Source organism: Lepus europaeus, chromosome X (assembly GCF_033115175.1).
Source record: "Lepus europaeus isolate LE1 chromosome X, mLepTim1.pri, whole genome shotgun sequence".
Taxonomy (NCBI): domain Eukaryota; kingdom Metazoa; phylum Chordata; class Mammalia; order Lagomorpha; family Leporidae; genus Lepus; species Lepus europaeus.
The window spans coordinates 56297005-56312331 of NC_084850.1; the positions used below are offsets into that span (position 1 = coordinate 56297005).

General features: G+C 34.1%; 1 protein-coding gene across 2 annotated transcripts in view; it reads right to left on the minus strand.

Moving 5' to 3' along the window:
• Positions 1 to 4633: 4633 nt before the first annotated feature.
• The window catches only part of LRCH2 (leucine rich repeats and calponin homology domain containing 2), a 123893-nt gene continuing 113199 nt past the window's right edge, over positions 4634 to 15327 (minus strand). Inside the window, exons 17-20 of one of the 2 annotated variants that reach the window (XM_062183270.1) lie at positions 15146 to 15258; positions 14822 to 14959; positions 14586 to 14663; positions 4634 to 5321 (exon numbers count right to left, since the gene is read on the minus strand). In XM_062183270.1, coding sequence (XP_062039254.1) covers positions 5202 to 5321; positions 14586 to 14663; positions 14822 to 14959; positions 15146 to 15258 — 449 coding nt within the window. In that variant the 3' untranslated portion in view covers positions 4634 to 5201. The remainder of the gene's footprint in view (positions 5322 to 14585; positions 14664 to 14821; positions 14960 to 15145; positions 15259 to 15327) is intronic. The other variant, XM_062183269.1, reaches the window with a different exon arrangement.

The window sequence follows — 15327 nt, forward strand, 5'->3', positions numbered from 1 at the left end:
GCCTCTTTAGTTCACAAACTCTGACCTTATTTAGACAAGGCCATAATCAAAGTGGAAGTTCTCTCCTCCCTTCAGAGAAAGGTACCTCCTTCTATGATGGCCCGTTCTTTCCACTGGGACTCACTCACAGAGATCTTTCATTTAGGTCATTTTTTTGCTACAATGTCTTGGCTTTCCATGCCTGAGAATCTCTCGTGGGCTTTTTAGCCAGATCCGAATGCGTCAAGGGCTGATTCTGAGGCCAGAGTGCTGTTCATGGCATCTGCCATTCTATGGGTCTGTTGTGTATCCTACTTCCCATGTTGGATCATTCTCTCCTTTTTTATTCTATGAGTTATTATTAGCAGACACAACTCTTGTTTATGTGATCCCTTTGACACTTAATCCTATCTTTATGATCAATTATGAACTTAAACTGAAAAATGATCACATTTTAAAGAATGCTCTCTTACTTTGCTAACTTTCAAATGATTCAGTCAGCAACTTCTCATCCTAAACTACTTATATCAATATTCTGATAACCTCTAAATTCTCATTTTCCTACAGGATTCACTTTTATTAAAAGAGCTGAAGCCCTGTACTAAATACACACAGAAACACCTGGAAATTCTGAGCTTTATAAACACTACAAGCATAGCTTTCATTCATGTTTTAAACATAGGAATAGAAAAGATAACACCTTAAAAAACAGATGGTGAGGCCAGCGTTGTGGCATAGCAGGTAAAGCTGCCACCTGCAGTGCCAACCTCCCATATGGGCACTGGTTCAATTCCTGGCTACTCCACTTCCGGTCCAGCTCCCTGCTAATGTTACTGGAAAGTAGTGGAAGATGGCCCAAGTCCTTGGGCCCCTGCAATTACATGGGAGATCCGGAAGCTCCAGGCTCCTGGCTTCGGATTGGCTCAGCTCTAGCCATTGGGGCCATTTGGGGAGTGAATCAGCAGATGGAAGATCTCTCTCTATGCTTCTGCTTCTCAAATAAATACAATCTTTTAAAAAAGATGGTTTTTGATATTTTCTAATTTGTCAATTTGATATCTAGGCATTTCAAAATTAATCTAATATAAAGTAATACACCTTCTTTTGTAATGTTGTGGATGATGGGACAGATTCCTGCACATTCTAGGACAATTTCATGGAGAATATTAAAAACATACGTTTCCTGGAGTCAGCGCTGTGGCATGGTAGGTTAAACGCCACCTGCAGTGCCAGCATCCTATATGGGCTGCCGGTCAAGTCCCTGCTGCTCCACTTCAATCCAGCTCTCTGCTGGTGGCCTGGGAAAGCAGCAGAGGATGGCCCATGTCTTTGGCCCCTGCACCCAACGAGGAAGACCCTGAAGAACTTCTGGCTCCTGGCTTCCAATCGGCCCAGCTCTGGCCATTGCAGGAGTGAACCATTGGATGGAAGATCTTGCTCTCTGTCTCTCCCTCTCTCTGTAATTCTGTCTCTCAAATAAATAAATCTTTTTTAAAAAAAATTTACTTTTCCTAAAGCAGAGAACAAACTCAGTGCCATTATTTAAATATCATTCAAGCTTCCATGTTAAACTTAGAATAGTCTTCAAACAGTTTACTCCAAATATTTACTTACTTACTTACTTACATACTTTTTTAAATTTCAGGGTTTAGGTTGAATAACTCTAAAACAGAGAGAAATATCTTTTTTAAAAAAAGATTTATTTATTTATTTATTTATTTATTTATTTGAAAGGTAGTGTTACAGAAAGGCAAAGGCAGAGGGAGAGACAGAGGCAGAGGAAGAGGGAGAGAAAGAGAGGTCTTCCACCTACTGGTTGCTCCCCAAATGGCAGCAATGATCAGAGCTGGGCAGATCCAAAGCCAGGAGCCAGGAGCTTTCTTGGGATCTCCCACGTGGATGCAGGGGCCCAAGGACTTGGGTCATCTTCTACTGCTTTTCCAGGCCATAGAAGAGAGCTGGATTGGTAGTGGAGCAGCCGGCACTTGAACCGGCGCCTATAAGGGATGTAGGTACTATAGGCGGTTGCTTTACCTGCTATGTCACAGCGCCGGTCCCGAGAAAATATTAACTTTAATAACATTTACCTGAGTGACCTTCTGCTTTTTGGACGCATCAATAAGTTATTTTAATAAAATATGCGGATATTTAAATTAGACTTACTTTAAGATGAAAGATTTAAAATGTCTATTAGATAGCCTAAGGGCAATTCAATCATACAGAGTATCAAAATTTTCAATAAAAATAATCATATAATCATCATATAAATAATATTTACCATTTATTTATGTAAAGTTTTCTCCTATGTTTATATTATACCAAATGAGTTTATCTTATAAAAGGTAACATTATATTGTGAGGATTTTTAGAAAAAAAATCTTTTTTCAACAGAAGACATTACCTACTAAAAATTATATGCTGTAAGGAGAATCTGGAGTCTTAAACAACTTAGTTTGAACATATCCTCTCAAAGTCTAGTTTTTCATACTGGGGAACATAGACACAAGCTATCAAATACTGACCAAAAAAATGGATGCCATGATGGATGGTGAGAAAGGAGGTAGAGAAGGAGAAAAGACATCCCAGACTTAAATTTTTTTCATTCAACTTTATCCACAGTTTGCATCGGTTATATACATTTAGTGTTCCATTTATTTTTAAATGCATCAGAAAATCAATTGATAGATCTGTGACCAATACAAACATTTCTGAATTCTTCAAAAAATTCATTTAGAAAAGTCATTAAACTAGCATTCTATAAAGATAGTTATTAAACAAACAGTAATGCATTTTTACTCATTTCAATTCTAACATATCCAATATCACTTCTTTCTTGTGCCATACAGTGGTAAAATTTAACAGAAATAGTTATCTTGAATTTTTAGGGCCTGATAAAATATTTTAGCTTGATTATTTAACTCTCATCAAATCACAAACCCATTTGAATAATGATAATTCTTAATCCAATAACTGATTAAGCAAATATATAATAACCATAAAAACATTTAGAATAAATTTCACACTTAACTACTAAAAGAAGTACATCAGAGCCTTGGTGCAATATTGTCCTCGGAGACTATACCATGAAACTGCTTTAGAGGTCGCGCTGCCTTTTGGCACAATAGTATTGATGAACTACTATGGTATCAACCTCAAATGGACCCATGTTAAATGGAATTTTGGTCTTGCAGTGAAGAATGGTATAGTGTGGTTCTAGTGTATTTTCTCTATAAAGAATAATTAACTCACAAGTGAAAAGAGTAAGGAGATGACCTATAATTTTACTACTATTTCAATGATATGAAACAGGAAAATACTTATAAAAGAATTAACAGATTAATAAGGAATTCTATAACATGATAACTGAAAAAAGTATGAATGCTGCAGTTTTACTGGTCACTTAATTTGTAACAGTCAAAATTTTTATATTAAAAAGTCATCAACTAAGGTATTTAACATTTCTTACCCTTATTATCCAAGTTTTCACTAGGGAGATTGATTATATTACTGAGATATATGTATATATGTGTCTGTGTGTGTGCTTAGATCCAACTGAAAAATAATAACTAATTAGCTCAAATATTTAAAGTAATAAATTACTAATAATTTAATTTTTTAACTTTATAGTAATAAGAAGCTTTAATTCTTTACAAGCTCCAATTTTACTCTTGGGGAATGTAAAGAACACATCTGTGTCCCAAAGCCAAAATATAATTATATGGCTTCATGCCAATTGATCAAAAAAAGTAGAGTTGTACCTAAAGCAACCCTTACTATACCATTTGGCACACTAGTTTTACCTTTTATGTATACCCTTTGAAATACCAAGGCCAACATTTTTAGTAAGTTGCATCCATATTAAGAGGTAACAAGTGCAAATGATCACATATTTAAGATATGATACTTGCTTGGCTACTATAAAAGTAATTATTAAAGTTCTCCTATAGGAACTGAGTTATTCATTACAGTAATGGTTTTGAAAAATTCCTGCACAATTACCAACATATATTTATCCATCTCTAAATTAAACAAGGACTTTATGTAACAAAGTATATTATGAAAAATATTTATGGAATGGTCTGTGTTTACTTCAACACCAAGTTAATTGAGAATCATAAGGTGTATAGGATCCACAAATGGCCAGATTTCAAATAAAAAAATCTATTCTCATTTGCTACTTTCTGAATATAGCTAAAGGCAGGACTGACATAATGTTTCTAAAAATCAATATATAAACCCAAACTTTGGCAGTTGTATCAAAATGTCCTTGATAATCAGTACTTCACTAGTTCTCAAAAATGTTACTGTTTTGTGTAACATTTTCAATACAGAAATAAAATACTCTTCAAATAATACACTTTAAAAGATGATTAAGTTTTGCAAAATTAAATAGCATAAATTAAGCATATTAACATTGCTTTTTTGACAACATGAAATAACCAATTTAAGGAAAACTGCAATGGACTAACTAAAAATCACAAATGTCCAATTGTGATGGATATTTAAATCCTCACATATTATTGACCTTACAAAATCTACTAAAATATTTTAAAGTTCCATTGAGTCTATTAATACATAAAAAGAAAATTGCAAAATTGCTTAAGACTATATAAGAGTCATCAATTACACAGGCACTTCACATGTAAACAATCTACAATACAACTTAAAATATTTTGGCACCAACCTATAATACTAAAAGAATTTAATATAAAGCCAGAGTTCTGTTTCTTCTACTACTTTTTTCTAGAAAACTAAGACCAAAGTTTGAAGAAATTGTGTATAAACCAGAATTAGAAGCATATTAAATAACTCAAATATAGAACAGTTTTAAGTTGCTTAAAAAAAAGGTTTCCTTTATCCAGATGTTTGCTACTATGCTTTGATGTAAAAAAACTAAACCTAATGTGGTTATTAAATTGAAAATACATTTAAGTTTAGTATCAATTGGCTTTCTGAAAAAAGTTCAAGGTTATCAACTGACTTAGTAAAATGAGAATTTGAATTTATCAAAAACTCTTATTAAATTAATCCAGTTTTCTCCCGAAAGAATTGTGGGCAACTCAAAGTTCAAATTTGATGTTTTAATGTATTTTTTTAAAACCCTAAGGCTCTACCTAAGGCAAACTATTTTTAATGTGAGGTGACACTCTTATTTATAAATTTGAGAAATCTGAAATTACTTCAAATAAATTAAACTAACATTAAGATTGTAAAATGTTGTATCAAGCCATAGAAAGCTGGGATGCCTTGATTGTAGGTAGTTCAAGGAGTGCCTGAACGGTGACACCAACTTTCACAAGACCTCGTTCTTCCAAAATATGATGAGGCAAACACAGTCTTTCCTGAGGGGGAGGAAAAAAGATATTTGAGTACTAATTTTTTTAGTGGTATAATAAAACTTCAGTCAGAAACAAAATTTTTAAAGCACATTTTCTGTAAAATTTCAAGTAAAAATATACAATTCTAATTTATACTAAGAAAGGGTAGTGTTGGCCTTGTCTGAAATCTGTCATTCAACACTTAAACATCTTTCTCCATATAGAAAACATTCTTAAAAGAATAGGTCACCAGTTCTGTCTTTCCCACTGCTCTTTTTTAAAGATTTATTTATTTATTTGAAAGTCAGAGTTACAAAGAGAGAGGGAGAAGCAGAGAGATCTTCCATTCGTTGGTTCATTACCCAATGGTTGCAATGACCAGGACTGGGCCAGGCAGAAGCTGGGAGCCAGGAGCTTCATCTGGGTCTCCTACATGGTGGGCAGAGGTCAAGCACTTGGGCCATCATCTGCTGCTTTTCCCAGACCATTAGCAGGGAAAGTGCAGCAGCCAGGACTTGGACCTGAACCAGTGCCCATATGAGATGCCAGTGTTGCAGGCAGTGGCTTAACTCACTGTGCCACAGCACCGGCCCCAATCACTGCTATCTTATACTTATCCTTGAAGAATCTGCTCACTAAAATTACTTCAATGACAATCATCAATACTTTCTTAAATGCCAAATTGTACACATTTCCACTTGACTACCATATCACAGCATGTCATTACTTACCACATTTCTTCAAACCTTATGCCTCCCTTGTCTTCTGGGGCATCAATACTTTTACTTCTTCAGTTTTCCTGATAGCAACTGCGCATTAGCTTTTGTTAACCTTCACTGATCTAATATCCTAAAAGTTTCTAAGATTTCACTTAGACTTTTCACCCTGTTCTCTTTTTTTATATGATATCTTCTGCTTGGTATTTCCATCCATTCCCATAGTTTTAAATATTCCTTCCATATGGATAAAGATTTCTAAGTCTTTATTTCCTCCCAAGATGTGCCTATTAAGGCCCAGATACAAACGTCAACTGATACAAATAGTGTCGAAAAGACACTTCAAAAATCAATGTGTCCAGCGCAGGAATATCTCTTCATTAAATAAACTCGTCCAGATTCTGTATTCTATATTTCATTTAGTAATACACTATTCACTCTCCATTGGCATAAATCTGGGAATCACAACAGTCTTGTCATTCTTCCTTACTTCCATAGTGAAGTCACAAATAGTACTAATGATATCCAATAGTTATCAAAAACCACCTTCTCATCACCAGTTTCACTGCTACATTTGCTACCCTTCTGATACTCTCCTTATTCAAATAACCACTGAATTTACATTAGAAATGAAGAATGATTTCAAATCAATGATTTCTGCCTCCACCTTGGAAACTAGAAAAAGAGTAAATTAGAGGTGAGTGTTTGGTGCAGCAAAGATGCCACTTGGGATACCTGCACCACATCAGGGTGCCCAGGTTCAAGTTCTATATCTGTTTCCAACTCCAGCTTCCTGCTAATGCACACCCTGGGATATAGCAGCTGGTGGTTCAAGTACTTGGGGCCCTGCCACACAGATAGGAAACACAGATGGAGTTCTTGGCTCCTGGCTTTGGCATGGCCCAACCCTAGCTATTGCAGGCATTTGGGGAGTAAATTATACAATGGAAAAACACACACTCTCCCTTTGTGTGTCATATATGTGTGTGTCTTCCAAATAAAAGAATTTTTTAAGTAAGAAGAGCAATTCAACTGATGGAAACGGAAAAATGGGAATAATGAAAATGAGAGGAAAACAATAAATAGCAGAAAACGAAACAAAATTAATTCAGTGGTAAAATTTTTAAAAATTCATATACCAATAGCTAGGTTAAACAGGAAAAAGGAGACTGCACAAATTACCAGTATCAGGAATCAGAGAAGTGACATCAGAAGATATTCTACAATTAATAAAAATGGTAACCAGGAGACATTTAAAATAACTATGAAAATTAAGTCTGGCAGATAGAATAGACTAATTCTTTCAAAGACACAACATACCAAAACTCATATAAGAAGAAATAGATAACAAGAATAACCATATATTTATTAAACAAATTGAAATGGTAGTTCAAAACCTTTCCACACAAAAAAAAAAATTCCTGGCTCAGATGGATCACTAAAGAATTTGACTAAATATTTAAAAAAACAAACAATAGTAATTTGACACAGGAACTTCAAGGAAAGTAAAAGGAGAAAATACTTCTTGACATTCCATTAGGTTGGCAATACCTTGATACCAACAGGCAAAGAAATTAAAAAAGAAATATATCTCCATAAACACAGATGCAAAAAGTCTACACAAAAGTTTAACAAATTTTGGGGTGGACAGTAGGTGCAGTGGTTAGGATCCCACAGGGATTTATACCACATCAGAGTGTCTGGGTTGCAGTCCTAGTTCTGCTTCCAATTCCAGTTTGCTGATGATGCACACCCTGGCAGGCAAGAGATGATGACTCAAAGAACTAGGTTCCTATTACCCAGGGTCCTGGCTTCAGCCTGGCCTCGCCCCAGCTATTACGGACATTTTCAGAGTAAACTAGTGGCTGGTAGATGTCTGTCTCTTTTACTCTCTATGTCTTCCAAATATAAATAAATATCTAAAAAATAATTTAACAAACTGCATCCAACAACATATAACAATCACAGCAACAACAACAAAATCCACCATAACCAAGTGGCCCAGCAATCTAGTGTTAACATCTAAAAATCAGTGTTATTTGTAACTCAATAATTAAAACTAAAAGCACCAAATCACTTCAATAGATATAGAAAAAATATTTTGTGAAATCCAAAATCCATTCCTGATAAGAAACTTCAGCAAACTAGTAACAGAAAGGAACTTCTTCAACCCAATTCAAGTCAACTATGAAAAATCTTCAGCTAACATCATCTTTATGAGTGAAGTTCCTCAAAAGAATCAAGAACAAGATAGTGATGTCTACTCTTAATACTTTTATTCAACAATGTACTAGAAGATGTGGGAAGAACAATTATGAAATTTACATGGAAGTGCAATGGACCCAGATTAGCCAAAACAGCTTTAAAACACAACAAATTTAGAGGGCTAGCATTACTTGATTTCAAATCTGTAGTAAGCAAGATAGAATATTATCTGAAGTGCACTCTCTCGCTTTCTCTCTCCATCACTCTGCCTTTCAAATAAATAATTAAAGAAAGAAAAAAACAGATATAGTATAATAATAAATGATGAAATAGTAAATGGTTTCCCTAAGATCAAGGACAAGATATCCATTGTTATCATCACTAGTCAATATCATACCAGAGATTTTAACCAGGATTAGGCAAGAAGAAATGAAATGCATTCAAATTGAGAAGAAAGACATAAAATTACTTCTATTTGCAGATTACATGATTTTGTATGGAGAAAGTCATAAAGAAAACACAGTAGAATTTTAAGTACAAATAAATGAATTCAACAAGATTTCTGAATACAAGATCAATAAAAGAAAATGACTTCTATCTCTACACAGTAGCAATTAAGGAAATAATTTTATTCAAAGTAGCAAAAAAAGATAAAACACTAAGGGATTAATTTAACAAAATAAGTAAAAGTCTATATATTGAAAATTACAAAATGTTAAAATAGATTTAAGAAGATATAAATAAATGGAATGGTATCTCATTTATGGATCAAAAGACTAAGTAGTGTGAAGATGACAATATTCCCCAAATTGTTCTACAGATTCAATGCAATCCCTAACAAAATCTCAGCTGGATGTTTTTCAGAAATTGGAAAACTAATTCCAAAAATGATATGGAAATGCAAGAAGGCATCCAATAAAATGAAAACAACCTTGAAAAAGAACAAAACTGGAGCACGCACACTTGAAAATTTCAAAACATATCACAGAGACATAGTAGTAGGATAGCGTTATACTGGCATAAGGAATTAAATGGGAAAGAACTGAGTGTCCAGAAATAAAGCCTTACATTCTCATTTAATTTATTTTCAACAGGACTGTCAATATAATTCATTGGTGAAAAGAAGAGTCTTAGCAACAAATTGTGCTGGGGAAACTGGACATCCAAATACAAAATAATAAATATGGAAACCTGCCTCATATCATACACAAAACTGAAGTTAAAAAAAGAACACTTGAACCATACAACTTTTACAAAAAATATAGATGTAAATCTCCATGATCTTAGACTAGGCAATGCTTTCTTTGATATAATATCAAAATCATAAGCAACAGAAGAAAAAAGGGATAAATTAAACTTCACCAAATTAAAAACTTTTATGGTGCAAATGGTAAATCAAAAAAATGAAAAGGCAAGACACAGAATGGGAGAAAACATCTAAAAATCATATACCTCATAAGCAACATGTACCTGGAATATAAAAAGATCCCCTAGAACTCAGTAACAAAAGGATAAATAAACCAATTAGTAAATGGACACAGGATTTGAATAGAAACTTCTCCAAGGACTGTGTGTGTCTGTGTGTGTGTGTGATACAAACATGCGAAAAGATGCTAAACATCACTTACTATTAGGGAAACGGAAAAAAAAATCACATTGAGACATCATTTTTCACCTGACAGGTTGGCTATAATCAAAAAGATAGATAGTAATCACTGTTAGTGGGAGGTTAAAATGGTAATGCCATTTTAAAAACGCTTAGCAATTCATCAAAAAGATAAAAATAGAACTACTATAAGACCTAGCAATTCTACTAAGTATATAACCAAGAAAACTGAAAACAAGTGTTTACATAAAAACCTATTCAAGAATGTATATCACAGTATTATTCATAATAAGCAATACACATCCTAAATGACTATTAACTGATGAATGGATAAAGAAAATATGGTTTATACACAGAATGGAATACTATCCAACAATAAAAAGAAATGAAGTTCTGATTTATGCTACAACATAGATGAATCTTGAAAACATTACACAAAGTTACACAGGTCAGACACAAAAGAGCTATATTGTATGATTTCATTAGTCCAGAATAAGAAAATCCATAGAGATAGAATACGGGAAAGATTGCTAAATGGTAAAAGTTTTTTTTTTTTAAGAGTGACAAAAATATCCTAAACTTAGATTATTGTTAACTGTTGCCCAACTCTGTGACTACAATAAAGATCATTTAATTGTATACTTTAAATCAATGAATTTGATGGTATGATAATTATGCCTCAATAAATATGTTTATCATATCAATGCATGTATCCAATTATAGGCTTTAAATAGGAGAATTTCAATTCTTTAACTCAAAATGGATCATAGAGCTAAATGTAAAAGCTAAGATTTTAAAAGTTCTAGAAGTAAACATAGAAGAAAATCTTTGTGACTTTGGGTATGTGAAGATATTTTAGGTCTGACATGAAAAGTAAATCCATTTTAAAAACTGATAAACTGTACAACAAAAACTTTAAAACTCCTATTCTGTGAAAAGAGAATGAAAAGCCACCCAAAAACTGGGATGAAATATTTGCAAATCACATATCTGAAAAAGGATTTTATCTACAGCTATAACAGCATGGTACTTGAACAAGAATAGACATGTGGACCAATGGAAAAGATTAGAGACCCCAGACATTAATCCACACATCTAGAACCAGCTAATTTTGGATGAAGGAGCTAAAATCACTCAAAGGATAGTCTCTTCAACAAATGATGTTGGAAAAAATCGGATCTCTGTGTGTGAAAGTATGAAGCAAGACCCCTACTTTAAACCCTATACAAAAACCAACTCATAATGGATCAGAAATCTAAAATTAAGACCCAAAGTAATCAAATCACTAGAGGAACACAAAGGGGAAACACTGAAAGATATTGGTATGGGCAAAAACTTCTTGGATAACATCCCAGAATCACAGGAAATAAAAGCAAAAATAGAGAAATGGGATTACATCAAGCTAAGAAGCTTCTGTACAGCAAAGGAAACATTCAACAGAGCCAAGAGGCAACTGACAGAATGAGAGAAAATATCTGCAAACTATACATCTGATAAAGGATTAATATCCAGAATATATAAGGAACAAAGAACTCAACGACAACAAAACAAGCAATCCAGTTAAGAAATAGGCTAAGGATATGAACAAGTATTTTTCAAAAGATAAAACATAAATAGCCAACAGACAAATGAAAAGATGCTCAGGATCAGAGAAATGCAAATCAAAACCACCATGAAGTTTTACCTCACCCCAGTTAGAATGGCTATCATACAAAAATCTAATAATAACAAATGCTGGTCAAGATGCAGGGAAAAAGGTACCCTAATACATCGTTGATGGGACTATAAACTAGTATAACCATTATGGAAGACAGTGTGGAGATTATTCAGAAATTTGAATACAGATGTACTATATGACCCAGCCATTCTACTCCTCGCAATTTACCCAAAAGAAATAAAATCAGTATATGAAACAGTTATTAGTATGGCCATGTTTACTACAGCTCAATTCACAATAGCTAAGATATGGAAGCTGCCCAGATGTCCATCAATTGACTAATGAATAAAGAAAATTTGGTGCATACATACATAATGGAATACCACTCAGCCATCAAAAAGAATGAAATTCTGGCTTTCACAACAAAATGGATGCAACTGGAAATCTTTTTGCTCAGTGAAATAAGCCAGTCTTCACAAAACAAATATCATGGTTTCCCTGATTTGTGGTAACTAATATACAGAGTACAAAAAAAATATAATGTTATATGAGTGAAATTGACATTTTGAGATTTGATTATTGTTTATAGCCCTTGTCCAAACGCCAAACAGCTGATTTTCTACTTACTACTTAATGAATTCTTTATTTAGTGGAGGGTTAAGCATATGACTAAAGTAAACTAAAAGTATGTCACTGCAAAAATTAAAAGAAAAATATGGAAAGAAAGAGAACAGAGGGTAGGAGGAAGGGAGGGTGGGAAGGAGTGAAGGTAGGGTGGGAAGTATCATTATGTTCTTAAAACCATTATATATGAAATAATAAAATTTTTCCCTTTATATAAATAAACTAATAAAAAAAGAAATCTCAATATAAAAAACCCAAATTTTAAAAACAGACAAAAGATTAGAACACATCCGTTAAAAAAGAAGATACACAGATACAGAATATGACCTTAAAAGATAATCAACATAATTTGTGTACAAGGAGATGCCAAATAAAACTGCTGGCAAGGCAGTACATATTCATTTAAATGACTGAAATTTTAAAAAGACTGATCATACAGAATGCTGGTGAGGCTGTGGAAGAACACAAACTCTCATATACTGCTGACAGGAATGTAAAATGGTAAAAATACTTCAAAAAAGAGTTTTGCACTTTCTTTAAATGTAAGCATGTACCTACTACATGTCTCAGCTATTTAATTTTTTAATAATAATATAATAATAAATTTATTAATTTAATTCAGCTAATTAAGCTGAATGAAAGAAGGCAGGAAAAACAATCATACACAGTTTACTCCATGGGAGATGTGGAAAAAGCTCCCAGTTCCTGGCTTAGGTCTGGCCCAGTCCTGGCTGTTGTGGCCATTTGGAGAGTAGATCAGCAGAAGGCAAAGCTTCATGTATTTAGTTGAAAGGAAGAGTTACAGAGAAGGAGTGGTACAGGCAGAGACACCCACACACACCCACACACACATACACACACACACACACATAGAGAGAGAGAGAGAGAGAGAGAGAGAGAGATGATCAATCTTCCATCCGCTGGTTCACTCCCCAGTTGGCCGCAATGGCCAGAGCTGAGCCGTTCTGAAGCCAGGAGCTTCATCTGAGCCTCCCACATGGGTACAGGGATGCAAGTACTTGGGCTACCTTCTGCAATCTTTCCAGGAGCATTAGCAGGGAGCTGGATTGGAAGTGCAGTAGCTGGGATTCAAATCAGCGCCAATATGGGATGCCAGCACTGCAGACTGTCACTTAATCCACTATGCCATAGCACCAGCACCCAAATAAATAAATCCTAAAAAAAAATCTTGCTAGGTTGCTTATTGCTGCCATAAAAAAAAAAACAATGAAATTTTAAAATACCATGTCAAGCATAGAGAAGAGGTAGAAAATAGCATGTAGGTTCTAGATTCCACAGTAATTAACTGACCTTCTACAAAGTTAAGTTATACATATTCAGCTGAGGAAAGAGGTTAAAGTAGAATTTGTAGACTAGATTATAATGATATTGTTCAAAAGATAGCTTAACAGAAGAACTTGATTGTGATCTGATAACAATGTCACTTCACTAAACTGTCAGCCATGTTCAGGTTACTTTTATCATGTTTTCAAAATCAGCAATATTTTGATTATACATTTGTATTATATACTTACAATAATGTTTTAATCATTAATTTTTAGTACTGCAATTATTACGTGAAACATATACTGATTACTATAAATTTCCAAGTTTTTCCAGTGAACATACTACTATAATATGGTACTAAGATTTCCAATTTGACTTTTTAAAAAATTTTCATTCATGTTATGTATTTATTTGAAAGGCAGAGTGATAGAAAGAAAGAAAGAACTGCCATCCAATGGTTCACTCCCCAGATGCCTGCAAAAGCTGGGCCCTATACACACACACACACACACACAGAGAGAGAGAGAGAGAGAGAGAGAGGATCAATCTTCCAACTACTGTTTCACTCCCCAATTGGCTGCCAGGCTGAAGCCAAGAGCCAGGAACTCCACCTAGATACCCCATCTGGGTGGTGGAACCCAAAATACTTGGGGCATCATCTTTTGCCTTCCCAGGTACATGAGCAGGAAGTTGGCTCAGAAGCAGAGGACCTTGGCACTCTGATATGAGTTGTGGAGATCCCAAGTGGTGGCTTAACCCACTGTTCCATAATACCTTCTTGACATTTGAAATAAAGCTTAAATGCTTTCACACTGAAGGTAAATCTTACCATAAGAATCCATGCATTTACAAAGGAGCCCAATTGTCCTCCAGTACAGAAAATGATGGTACCAATGCCATCACAACCCAGTTGTAAAGTGGTCAGTTAAGTTATGCATGTCAGGGATGTGCATGATAAGTAAACATTTCCCTCTATGTGGCTGTTTTACAAAGGACTTTAAAAGTAGCTTAAAGACACTCATTAAAGAACTGCTATTACAGTTAATACTGGAGCTTAGCAAAATGTACCAAGAGAAAGTGTTCATTTTCATGTTCAGAAATCATTATTCATTGCTTTTGTGAAAAAAAAAACCTACTTTGCATTTAATAAGCTGATATTTAAATGATCATCTTGTCACATAAGTAACAATTACCTGTGAGACACCCAACTTTTTACAAGCATCAAGAAAATTTTCTACATTTCTTCGACATTTTGCCATACTCAGTTTGGGCTGTAAAGAAAAGGAGGACAAAGGTACAGTTTAAGGGATTTTTTATACAGAACTTAATCAAAACTGAAAATTGAACTTACTGAGGCAAAATATTTAAAGACAGTTTTAAGAAGTGCTATCTTTCATTGGAGAACTAACAAACTGAAGACAAAACTTACCACTGCTGGCGATGGTACATGAATACTAGCTACTGAGCGTGGCCTTATATGATTGGCTAAATGGCAAAGAACAACCCCATCCATCAGTGCAGCTCCAATGTCATCAGGCAAAATTACTTTTAACCTGGATTCAAGATTCTACAAAGAAATGAGTATAAATCATATATATTCCATCTAAACATATGTATTATATTATTTATATTACTAATTGTCACATAGTCGAAAAACTTTAAAAAACAATGAAAATGAAATCCACATACATTATTATATTTCCAAGAAAAATTCATTTCTACAGAGTGAATCTGAAAGGTCAATCTAACTTACATTGCGAAGTTGTCGTATTTGCTCTCGCTCTTCCCGTAAATGTTCCATCTTTCTTCTCATTGTAAATCCTGGATCTGCTGCCCCATATTCCTGGCGAGGAGATCGGCTAAAAGCTATAAAAATAGAAATTTTCTAACTTGTTACAAAGATAATAGGAAGGAGCAACAACGGATGAGGAAAGA